At 40.8% G+C, this 12,391-nt stretch overlaps 1 protein-coding gene across 50 annotated transcripts; it reads left to right on the forward strand.

Annotated features, from left to right (window-relative positions):
- The first annotated feature begins 750 nt into the window (after window positions 1–750).
- Window positions 751–11,782, forward strand: LOC119484176. Of its 50 annotated transcripts, none has more exons than XM_037762796.1 (11): window positions 751–953; window positions 7,244–7,341; window positions 7,461–7,496; window positions 7,551–7,604; window positions 7,681–7,839; window positions 7,876–7,917; window positions 7,952–8,017; window positions 8,189–8,437; window positions 10,215–10,499; window positions 10,752–10,794; window positions 11,137–11,782. In XM_037762796.1, exons 1-11 carry the CDS (start codon window positions 766–768, stop codon window positions 11,306–11,308), a joined length of 1,392 nt encoding a protein of 463 aa, XP_037618724.1. In that variant the 5' UTR covers window positions 751–765; the 3' UTR covers window positions 11,309–11,782. The 50 variants fall into 50 exon arrangements, with proteins under 50 accessions (XP_037618724.1, XP_037618713.1, XP_037618719.1 ...); XM_037762785.1 differs by adding an exon at window positions 7,634–7,662 and having other exon boundaries at window positions 7,244–7,330; window positions 7,461–7,586; window positions 7,699–7,839; XM_037762791.1 differs by adding an exon at window positions 7,652–7,662 and having other exon boundaries at window positions 7,244–7,330; window positions 7,461–7,586; window positions 7,699–7,839.
- The last annotated feature ends 609 nt before the right edge of the window (window positions 11,783–12,391 follow it).

Raw genomic sequence — 12,391 nt, forward strand, 5'->3', positions numbered from 1 at the left:
CACACACACACACACACACACACACACACACACACACACACACACACACTCACACACACACTCACACACACACACACACACACACACACACACACACACTCACACACACACACTCACACACACACACACACACACACACACACACACACACACACACACACTCACACACACACACACACACACACTCACACACACACACACACACACACACTCACACACACACACACACGCACGCACGCACACACACACACACACACACACACACACACACACCCTCTCTCTCTCTCTCTCTCCTGATTGATGTAGTAACGTGTCGTCTCTTCTAGTGTTAATAAAGTTTATAAAGTTCACTGCAGTGACACACTGGACCTCCTCTACTCAGCATGCACTGATGATAAATATATATATAATAATAATATATATAATGCTCCTGGTAGGGTCTCCCCAGACTAAGTGGTCCCAGTGGAGGGGCCAGACTAAGTGGTCCCAGTGGAGGGGCCAGACTAAGTGGTCCCAGTGGAGAGGCCAGACTAAGTGCTCCCAGTGGAGGGGCCAGACTAAGTGGTCCCAGTGGAGGGGCCAGACTAAGAGAGATCTAAAGACCCTGATGAAACGGACCAGACGGACTTGTGTGACCTCACCCAGACCAGGACAGACCGGGCCCCTCCTGGAGCCAGACCTGGGAGGGGAGCGTCTGGTGGCCGGGTCTTGGCCCACGGGGTCCTGCCGGGTCTTGGCCCACGGGGTCCTGCTGGGCTTTGGCCCATGGGGTCCCGCCGGGCTTTGGCCCATGGGGTCCTGCCTGGTCTTGGCCCACGGGGTCCTGCCGGGATTTTGGCCCACGGGGTCCCGCTAGGCACAACCCGAAACAGCTACATGGAGCCGCCCCCCTGCGGGCCCACCACCTGCAGGGCTAGGCATCGGGGTCGGGTGCAGTGTGAGCCGGGCGGCAGGTAAAGACTCTCATACTGGTTCTAGGTACACAGAACGTCACCTCTCTGGTGGGTAAAGAACCGGAGCTGGTACGAGAGGTGGAGCGGAACCAACTAGATATAGTTGAGCTCACCTCCACGCAGAGCTCTGGTTCTGGAACCATAGATCATTAATAGGTCATTAATAGATCATTAATAGATCATTAATAGATCATTAATAGATCATTAATAGGTCATTAATAGATCATTAATAGATTATTAATAGATTATTAATAGGTCATTAATAGATTATTAATAGATTATTAATAGGTCATTAATAGATTATTAATAGATTATTAATAGATCATTAATAGGTCATTAATAGATTATTAATAGGTCATTAATAGATTATTAATAGATTATTAATAGATCATTAATAGGTCATTAATAGATTATTAATAGGTCATTAATAGATTATTAATAGATCATTAATAGATCATTAATAGATTATTAATAGATTATTAATAGATCATTAATAGGTCATTAATAGATTATTAATAGATCATTAATAGATTATTAATAGATCAGTAATAGATTATTAATAGATCAGTAATAGATCAATAATAGATTATTAATAGATCATTAATAGATCAGTAATAGATTATTAATAGATCAGTAATAGATCAATAATAGATTATTAATAGATCATTAATAGATCAGTAATAGATTATTAATAGATCAGTAATAGATCATTAATAGATTATTAATAGATCATTAATAGGTCATTAATAGGTCATTAATAGATTATTAATAGATCATTAATAGGTCATTAATGGATTATTAATAGATCATTAATAGATTATTAATAGATTATTAATAGATCATTAATAGGTCATTAATAGATTATTAATAGATCATTAATAGATTATTAATAGATCAGTAATAGATTATTAATAGATCATTAATAGGTCATTAATAGATTATTAATAGATCATTAATAGATTATTAATAGATCAGTAATAGATTATTAATAGATCAGTAATAGATCAATAATAGATTATTAATAGATCATTAATAGATTATTAATAGATTATTAATAGATCATTAATAGGTCATTAATAGATTATTAATAGATCAGTAATAGATTATTAATAGATCAGTAATAGATCAATAATAGATTATTAATAGATCATTAATAGATCAGTAATAGATTATTAATAGATCAGTAATAGATCAGTAATAGATCATTAATAGATTATTAATAGATCATTAATAGGTCATTAATAGGTCATTAATAGATTATTAATAGATCATTAATAGGTCATTAATAGATTATTAATAGATCATTAATAGGTCATTAATAGATCATTAATAGATCATTAATAGATTATTAATAGATTATTAATAGATCAGTAATAGATTATTAATAGATCATTAATAGATCAGTAATAGATCATTAATAGATTATTAATAGATCATTAATAGATCATTAATAGATCATTAATAGATTATTAATAGATTATTAATAGATTATTAATAGATCATTAATAGGTCATTAATAGATCATTAATAGATCATTAATAGATCATTAATAGGTCATTAATAGATCATTAATAGATGATTAATAGATGATTAATAGGTCATTAATAGATCATTAATAGGTCATTAATAGGTCATTAATAGATCATTAATAGGTCATTAATAGATCATTAATAGATCATTAATAGGTCATTAATAGGTCATTAATAGGTGAAGCACCAGGCTGAGTGGTGGATGGAAGGAGTCCATCTGAGCTCTTCTGTCTCTCTGCTTCTTCTCTGGTAACTGATGACTCATCAGCAGCTCTCTTTCTGATTGGCTGCTGACGTGGAAGTGAAAGTAAAGAGTCGGGACTTTCCAGAGACGCTGCTGTGTTCAGGTGCTGCAGGAAAACTCCCACGAGTCCTCACACGACGTGACTGTTCCAGCTGACCGTCAGTGTGTGAGAGGTGAGCGTGGTAAAGTCCGGGCTTTGCAGGGGCTCCTGAAGGCATCGTGTGGTCAGACTGGTTCTGGTGGTGAACAGAGAACGAAGACACTAAAACACAACCTGTCTCCTGTTGACACAAACTGTCCCGGGTCACCAAACCGACACAAACTGTCCCGGGTCACCAAACCGACACAAACTGTCCCGGGTCACCAAACCGACACAAACTGTCCCGGGTCACCAAACCGACACAAACTGTCCCGGGTCACCAAACCGACACAAACTGTCCCGGGTCACCAAACCGACACAAACTGTCCCGGGTCACCAAACCAACACAAACTGTCCCGGGTCACCAAACCAACACAAACTGTCCCGGGTCACCAAACCAACACAACCTGTCTCCTGTTGACACAAACTGTCCCGGGTCACCAAACCGACACAAACTGTACCGGGTCACCAAACCAACACAAACTGTCCCGGGTCACCAAACCAACACAAACTGTCCCGGGTCACCAAACCAACACAAACTGTCCCAGGTCACCAAACCGACCTGTCTCATGTTGGACAGGTTCTCTCTTCTATGGACACTTTTTATCTCACGTTGTTTCACTGCTGCCTTTAATACAACAGATACACACTAAATACACACATCATGAGAATAACAAGTAAAATATTAATGTTTGTTATATTGTTTATGTTAAATGTACCTGTGAGGGTTTCTGGACATTGATTTGTGTTGATCATTGATTCACAATAATAAATATATACATAGATTTACATAAAGCAGTATATTAGTCCATGTTGATGAGAGTATTAAATACTCTCCTTTAATCTCCTTTTAAGGTTCATCATGAACAGATTAAACATGACAGATTGATTAGTGATTGATCATGATGAACTACTTTAATTATTACCAGCTGTAGTTTAAAGCTGGTGTTTGTGTCCAGTGTCAGATAAACACCAGGCTCCACTAATATTATTATTATTATTACTATTATTATTATTATTATTATTATTATTATTACTATTATTACTAATATTATTATTATTATTATTATTATTATTATTACTATTATTACTAATATTATTATTATTATTACTATTATTACTAATATTATTATTATTATTATTACTATTATTATTATTATTATTACTATTATTACTATTATTATTATTATTACTATTATTATTATTATTACTATTATTATTATTATTATTACTATTATTACTATTATTACTATTATTATTATTATTATTATTATTACTATTATTATTACTATTATTATTATTATTATTATTATTATTATTATTATTACTATTATTATTATTATTACTATTATTATTATTATTATTATTATTACTATTATTATTACTATTATTATTATTATTATTATTATTACTATTATTATTACTATTATTATTATTATTATTATTATTATTATTATTATTATTATTATTATTATTATTATTATTATTATTATTATTCTATTAGTAGAATTAGATTGTAGAGGAGGCTGCTGGTTGTTTCTGACTGGACCTCCAGAGTGTTAGAGAACCAGAACATTTACTGATTAAAGATAACAGATACTGATTTCCTAAATTCACACCATGTTGTAATCTAATGATATGTCCATATCTGTTGGTGTTTAGTCTTTATATCGTCCTGTTTAGTGTCCTGCTCGCTGCACACAGAGAGATGAACATACTGACGGGTTATAGTCAGTAAAGAATCACAGACTGAGGATTATTATTATTGATTATTATATATTATATAATATCAGACATTCAAACTACAGTTTAACTCCACTTCACTCTGTAATGATCAATAAAGAAACTAAACTCAGAGATCATCACAACTAACTCAGTATCAACATGATGTCACTGGATGAATGGATGAATATATCTATAGATAGATAGATAGATAGATGGATGGATGGATGGACGGACGGACGGACGGACGGACGGACGGACGGACGGACGGACGGACGGACGGACGGACGGACAGATAGATAGATGGATGGATGGATAGATAGATAGATGGATAGATAGATAGGTAGCCTCTCCGGTAGAGCTTTTGCTGCGGGGGTCTACCTGGAGCCGCTGCTCCGTACACACCGGCTGTGACGGCTCCATCCACCTCGTGGTGATTACATCATTAACGTTATGGTTCCCTTATAGCGTCACGTCGCCCGCTCCTCATTTGCATAAACTAGACCAGAGGTTCTCAACCTTTAGTAACTTGAGGCTCATGTCTGATTGTTAAAAGAAATGAGAAACTGGGCTGTAAACATGTGTTATATAACCGTCAGCTGTTCTGACCCACATTGACCTCCAGCTCACCCTCACCCATCACTATCTCCTCACCACACACTGGGGAGCTTTACTGGAGCAGCGTGGTCTCCAGTCACTCCATTCTGTGTCACTGCATCTGAGACATACATGTCTGTAAAGAGGAGACTCGTGGGTACCCATAGAACCCATTTACATTCACACATCTGGAGGTCAGAGGTCAAGGGGCCCCTTTGAACATGGACATGACAGTTTGTCCTCTCCAACATTTAGAGTAAGTTTGGAGCGTTATTTAACCTCTTCATGACCAGCTAGTCTGACATGGTTGGTACCGATGGATCCATCAGGTTCTACAGTTTGCTATGATACCAGGATTCATCCTCTAGCTTTAAAACCCGCCCACTACGACCTCTGGAGAACAGATCAGCGACCGTTGGATTTTGAAGAAGTTAAACTAACCATTTGTCAGCACCTCCGCGGCCCACCAGGTGGTGCTCTGAGGTCCACTAGGTGGAAGCGTTAACTTAGCAGTTACGATGCTGCGTTCACTGTCTCCAGTTCACCGTCCGGGAGCGTTAACTTAGCAGCTACGATGCTGCGTTCACTGTCTCCAGTTCACCGTCCGGGAGCATTAACTTAGCAGCTACGGTGCTGCGTTCACTGTCTCCAGTTCACCGTCCGGGAGCGTTAACTTAGTAGCTACGATGCTGCGTGTAGTGTCGCGGACATGCAGCCACTTTCCCAGTAAAAGTCTCCACCGCACATTTAGTTTAGTTCAGCAGGTTGTCCGCTGTGTGTCTGCCTGGATTAACGATAGCAAGCGTCCGACAGACAGTGTGAGTGTTTGTGCTACGTTAGCATCTCTAGCGTTGCCGGTGGATCCGTGCTCGCTGTAGTCACACACATACGCTCCGTCAGCGCGGCGTCACTTTAGAGAGTTTCCGACAGACCGTGTGTGTGTTGTTGGTGGTGTTGTAGCTGTGAACGTAGCTGTAGCAGACCGTGTTTATCTGAAGGTGAATAAATACTACGAGGCTACAACTATAGACGGGAGCCAACTTCCTGTATCTGTAACGCCGCCTCAGACTCTCTTAAGGTGGACTGTTAAGGTGGACCAGCTTTCCTCCTTCAAGAGACGAGTTTATTAACATTTCTTTTAACCGATAGTGTTAATCAGTTAAGATGCTTAATGTGGGTTAACGGTTAAGATGCTTAATGTGGGTTAACGGTTAAGATGCTTAATGTGGGTTAACGGTTAAGATGCTTAATGTGGGTTAACGGTTAACGGTTAACGGTTAACGGTTATCGGTTAACGGGTAATTGTGAACATCCCTGGTGGAGAGCGCCGCCACATGGACGAGGACCGGCTGGTTAGTGGAGATGAAATGAGACAGTCAGTCGTCCCGGATGGAGACGAGGACATTCACTTGATTACTGTCCCTCTGAGCAGCGGGGACGCTCTCAGGTATAGACTGTACGTAGCGTCCACCACAGAGACATGAGACATGAGGAGCAGCTACCTGGAGACAGAGGATATGAGCAGCACCTCCCTGACGGTGAGAGACGATGGAGAGGAGAGGAGGCGTCTCTCCAGCAGCTCACTCAGTGGTCTTTAATGTAACGTCTAGAGATCAGGTGAACTCTCTCACCTCTTCACCTGTTGGATGGTTGTGTTCAGTAGAAACATGATGATGGGAGTTCCACTCTCTGAGAGGGGACTTTACTTCACATTCCTGACTCTGGAAAAGACTACATATTACTATTATATTCATATTATCTTCATCTTTGGTATCACTGTATTTAATCTGACATGTTGGAGATGAAACTGAATTCAACGTTTACGTTTTAAAGACTTTACTTTGAAAAACTCAGAATGATACAAAGTTTCAATCTAACCTTTATTTTGAAAAGCCTCTATGGATCCAGTATTGATTATTGATCTGCAGCTGTCATCATGTCTGTAAAGTGCAGTTGATGTGAGCAGCAGCAGCAGCAGCAGCAGACGGCCTCTACCTGGTAACACATGACAGCACGTCTCTCTGCTCTCTGATTGGCTGCTGCTCTCTGTGTGTCTAAGAGATCAGCTGCTGCTGCTGGAGTTACTGTCAGTCTCCTCAGACGGGTTCAGGTCTACAGACGGGTTCAGGTCTACAGACGGGTTCAGGTCTACAGAGAGTCTACAGACGGGTTCAGGTCTACAGACGGGTTCAGGTCTACAGACGGGTTCAGGTCTACAGACGGGTTCAGGTCTACAGACGGGTTCAGGTCTACAGAGAGTCTACAGACGGGTTCAGGTCTACAGACGGGTTCAGGTCTACAGACGGGTTCAGGTCTACAGACGGGTTCAGGACCACAGACGGGTTCAGGTCCACAGACGGGTTCAGGTCCACAGACGGGTTCAGGTCTACAGACGGGTTCAGGTCTACAGACGGGTTCAGGTCTACAGAGAGTCCTCAGACGGGTTCAGGTCTACAGACGGGTTCAGGTCTACAGAGAGTCTACAGACGGGTTCAGGTCTACAGACGGGTTCAGGTCTACAGACGGGTTCAGGTCTACAGAGAGTCTACAGACGGGTTCAGGTCTACAGACGGGTTCAGGTCTACAGACGGGTTCAGGTCTACAGACGGTCTACAGACGGGTTCAGGTCTACAGACGGATTCAGGTCTACAGAGAGTCCTCAGACGGGTTCAGGTCTACAGACGAGTTCAGGTCCACAGACGGGTTCAGGTCTACAGACGGGTTCAGGTCTACAGACGGGTTCAGGTCTACAGAGAGCTGCTGATGAAGATGAAGATGATGAAGATGATCGTGGTCCTCGTCCTCTCTGGTGTCCTCTGTGTCTCAGCAGAAGGTAAGATCCTGTCTCACATTGATAACTGACTGATCAACAGACCATCAGACTGATAACTGACTGAACAACAGACCATCAGACTGATAACTGACTGATCAACAGACCATCAGACTGTTAACTGACTGAACAACAGACAGTGTGTCAGTAGCTGATCTTTCTGTTTCTCTTCAGGTCTACATCAGGACATTGCTATCACCGGCTGTTCAGACGTTGATGGAGAGAAGATGTTTGGACTGGATGGTGAAGAGGTCTGGTACGCAGACTTCAAGAACAACAGAGCAGTCGAGCCTCAGCCCAGTTTTGTAGATCATATGAGCTACCAAGAAGGAACTTTCGAATCTGCTAAGGCTAATCTACAGATCTGCAGATCAAACCTTCAAATTGATCGTAGAGCCTTCAAGGACTTCCCCCAGGAGAAGGGTAAAGACTAACTCGTGTCATTCTTCTCTCTGATCTGTCTCCAGCTGTTTAAATTAACAGTCACATTAACTGATGTCTTCCTGTCATTAACAGAATACACTTTCATGTATATGTGTGTGTGTGTGTGTGTGTGTATATGTATATGCTAGCGTGTTAGCATGCTAGCATTATCTACCTGTCAGTAACAGAGTCCAGGTGAGGCTGATGAACATCTTCAGTTCTGCAGGTTTCTGGTTATAAACTAAACTATTAACAGGTTACCATGGTGACCTGATGGTGGCGCTACAGAGGAGAAGGCAGAGGGTCATTAGAGTTCTGATGGTTCATCCTGAAGGGAACATGAATGATGGAACTCATTTCATCAACATCCACACAAACAGTCCTTTCCTTCAGTGCTGCCAAACAAACCCCCTCATTCATTTCTCCTTATGTACAAGTTATATATTATCACCTGATCTACGACTCACAGGCTGAGCTGTCATTGTTCGTCTGTATATACGTCCTCTCCTTGTCTGTATATACGTCCTCTCCTTGTCTCTATATACGTCCTCTCCTTGTCTGTATATACGTCCTCTCCTTGTCTCTATATACGTCCTCTCCTTGTCTCTATATACAACCTCTCCTTGTCTGTATATACGTCCTCTCCTTGTCTGTATATACGTCCTCTCCTTGTCTCTATATACGTCCTCTTCTTGTCTCTATATACGTCCTCTCCTTGTCTCTATATACGTCCTCTTCTTGTCTGTATATACGTCCTCTCCTTGTCTGTATATACGCCTCTCCTTGTCTGTATATATGTCCTCTTCTTGTCTCTATATACGTCCTCTCCTTGTCTCTATATACGTCCTCTTCTTGTCTCTATATACGTCCTCTCCTTGTCTCTATATACGTCCTCTCCTTGTCTCTATATACGTCCTCTCCTTGTCTGTATATACGTCCTCTCCTTGTCTCTATATACGTCCTCTCCTTGTCTCTATATACGTCCTCTCCTTGTCTCTATATACGTCCTCTCCTTGTCTGTATATACGTCCTCTCCTTGTCTCTATATACGTCCTCTCCTTGTCTCTATATACGTCCTCTCCTTGTCTCTATATACGTCCTCTCCTTGTCTGTATATACGTCCTCTCCTTGTCTCTATATACGTCCTCTTCTTGTCTGTATATACGTCCTCTCCTTGTCTCTATATACGCCTCTCCTTGTCTGTATATATGTCCTCTTCTTGTCTCTATATACGTCCTCTCCTTGTCTCTATATACGTCCTCTTCTTATCTCTATATACGTCCTCTCCTTGTCTGTATATACGTCCTCTCCTTGTCTGTATATACATCCTCTCCTTGTCTCTATATACGTCCTCTCCTTGTCTGTATATACGTCCTCTCCTTGTCTCTATATACGTCCTCTCCTTGTCTCTATATACATCCTCTCCTTGTCTCTATATACGTCCTCTCCTTGTCTGTATATACATCCTCTCCTTGTCTGTATATACATCCTCTCCTTGTCTGTATATACGTCCTCTCCTTGTCTCTATATACGTCCTCTCCTTGTCTCTATATAGTCCTCTCCTTGTCTCTATATACGTCCTCTCCTTGTCTGTATATACGTCCTCTCCTTGTCTCTATGTACGTCCTCTCTTTGTCTGTATATACGTCCTCTCTTTGTCTCTATATACGTCCTCTCTTTGTCTCTATATACGTCCTCTCCTTGTCTCTATATACGTCCTCATGAGAACATGAACAGTATAGAAGACACCTTAATAAGAAGCTGTGATTCTGTTCAGATGCTCCGTCCAGTCCGATCGTCTACACCAAAGACGACGTGGATCTGGGACAGGAGAACATCCTCATCTGTCATGTGACTGGGTTCTTTCCTGCTCCTGTTAACGTCTCCTGGACAAAGAACGGAGAGAAGGTCACCGTAGGAACCAGCATCAATGTTCCCTTCCCCAACAAAGACGGAACCTTCAACCAGTTCTCCACACTGAAGTTCACCCCACAGCTGGGAGACATCTACAGCTGTGAGGTGGAACATCTGGCCCTGGAGCAACCACTGACCAGAATCTGGGGTGAGAAACACTTTATTAACATCTAAACAAACTACAGACAAACTACAGACAGATCAATACAGACACCTGATGAACTGACCAAACTACAGACAGATCAATACAGATCAATACAGATCAATACAGATCAATACAGATCAATACAGACACCTGATCAACTGACCAAACTACAGACAGATCAATACAGACACCTGATGAACTGACCAAACTACAGCTGATCCATCTCCAGGTGAAGCTGCATGTTTCTGTGTCCAGATGTGGAGGTGAAGCTGAATGTTTTCTGTCTCCAGATGTGGAGGTGAAGCTGAATGTTTTCTGTCTCCAGATGTGGAGGTGAAGCTGAATGTTTTCTGTCTCCAGATGTGGAGGTGAAGCTAAATGTTTTCTGTCTCCAGATGTGGAGGTGAAGCTGAATGTTTTCTGTCTCCAGATGTTGAGGTGAAGCTGAATGTTTTCTGTCTCCAGATGTGGAGGTGAAGCTGAATGTTTTCTGTCTCCAGATGTGGAGGAGTGATTCGTGTCTCTGTGTGTTTTCTGTGTCCAGATGTGGAGGAGTGATTCGTGTCTCTGTGTGTTTTCTGTGTCCAGATGTGGAGGAGTGATTTGTGTCTCTGTGTGTTTCCTGTGTCCAGATGTGGAGGAGTGATTCGTGTCTCTGTGTGTTTTCTGTGTCCAGATGTGGAGAAGCCTCAGCCCGGTATTGGACCATCAGTGTTCTGTGGACTGGGTCTGACGGTGGGTCTGCTCGGTGTGGCTGCTGGAACCTTCTTCCTCATCAAAGGAAACGAGTGCAGCTGATTGGTTGGGGCTGATGATGTCATCACATGCATTCTGTATTATGTAATCCAGCTTTAACTGATCCTGTTCCTTCTCATCTCTCTGATTCTGTAATGTTGGATGAAGTTATGGTTAATAACGGCATGCTCTTACTCTGAAATGAAGGCAACATGTGTATAGTTGAAACCATGATGAGCTCTCCGTTGATTGGTTGATATGGTTTTCATGTAGACTGTTTGGTAACTCGTAGTCCCTTTACAAACTGAGGAAACGAACCCCGACCCATCTGACCCGGCACCAATGAGCTGCACCAATCCTTCACCGTGGTCTCCATCTCTGTCTAAACACATCCTACTCTTCATTGTGAACATGTCATTGTGATATTAGCACCACTGCATTCTGAAGCCTTCTTAAATCCAATTTAAAGGTCAGTTCTTTTGTCTGCTTCATCAACAGTTCAGCTCTGTAAATCACTTCCTGTGTTCTCTGATAAAGATCTCAAGCCAAAAGAGAGGAGTGTTTATTTCATATGTTTGGTTTCATGATGCCACCTCTAGTTATATATAGATATATCTATATATATCTATATATAAACGGTATCTGTCTACGTAGATGGAGACCTTGTTTCAATACAGCCAATCTAATCTCATATAAAGCAGTGATGTCATCGTATTGTCAGGGCAGCCAGTCATGCCTTGTCATCTAACCCACTAACATGAACACACGTCTGGTCCTGAACGTTAGCTCGTTGAACGAGCCACTGAACAAACAGCAAAGTGCTAACGGCTAACCAGCTGCTCAGCTGCAGCACATCAAACAGCTTGTAATGCCACTTAAGTCCAGTTAGATCAGGGGTGGGCAAACTTTTGGGCTCAGGGGGCCACCAATATAGTCTATATTATTATATTATTATATTATTATATTATTATATTATTATATTATTATATTATTATATTAGATAACACAATGTAGTCTATATTATTATATTATTATATTAGATAACACAATGTAGTCTATATTATTATATTATTATATTAGATAACACAATGTAGTCTATATTATTATATTATTATATTATTATATTAGATAACACAATGTAGTCTATATTATTATATTAT

This window comes from Sebastes umbrosus, unplaced genomic scaffold (genome assembly GCF_015220745.1).
Source record: "Sebastes umbrosus isolate fSebUmb1 unplaced genomic scaffold, fSebUmb1.pri S35, whole genome shotgun sequence".
Taxonomy (NCBI): domain Eukaryota; kingdom Metazoa; phylum Chordata; class Actinopteri; order Perciformes; family Sebastidae; genus Sebastes; species Sebastes umbrosus.

Coding starts and splice junctions, on each gene's coding strand:
- LOC119484176 (XM_037762749.1), top strand. CDS start 766: ATGGGGTCCCGCCGGGCTTTGGCCCATGGGGTCCTGCCTGGTCTTGGC. Junction 8,018..8,188: donor CCTCTGTGTCTCAGCAGAAG/GTAAGATCCTGT, acceptor GTTTCTCTTCAG/GTCTACATCAGGACATTGCT. Junction 10,795..11,136: donor TTCTGTCTCCAGATGTGGAG/GTGAAGCTGAAT, acceptor CCAGATGTGGAG/GAGTGATTCGTGTCTCTGTG.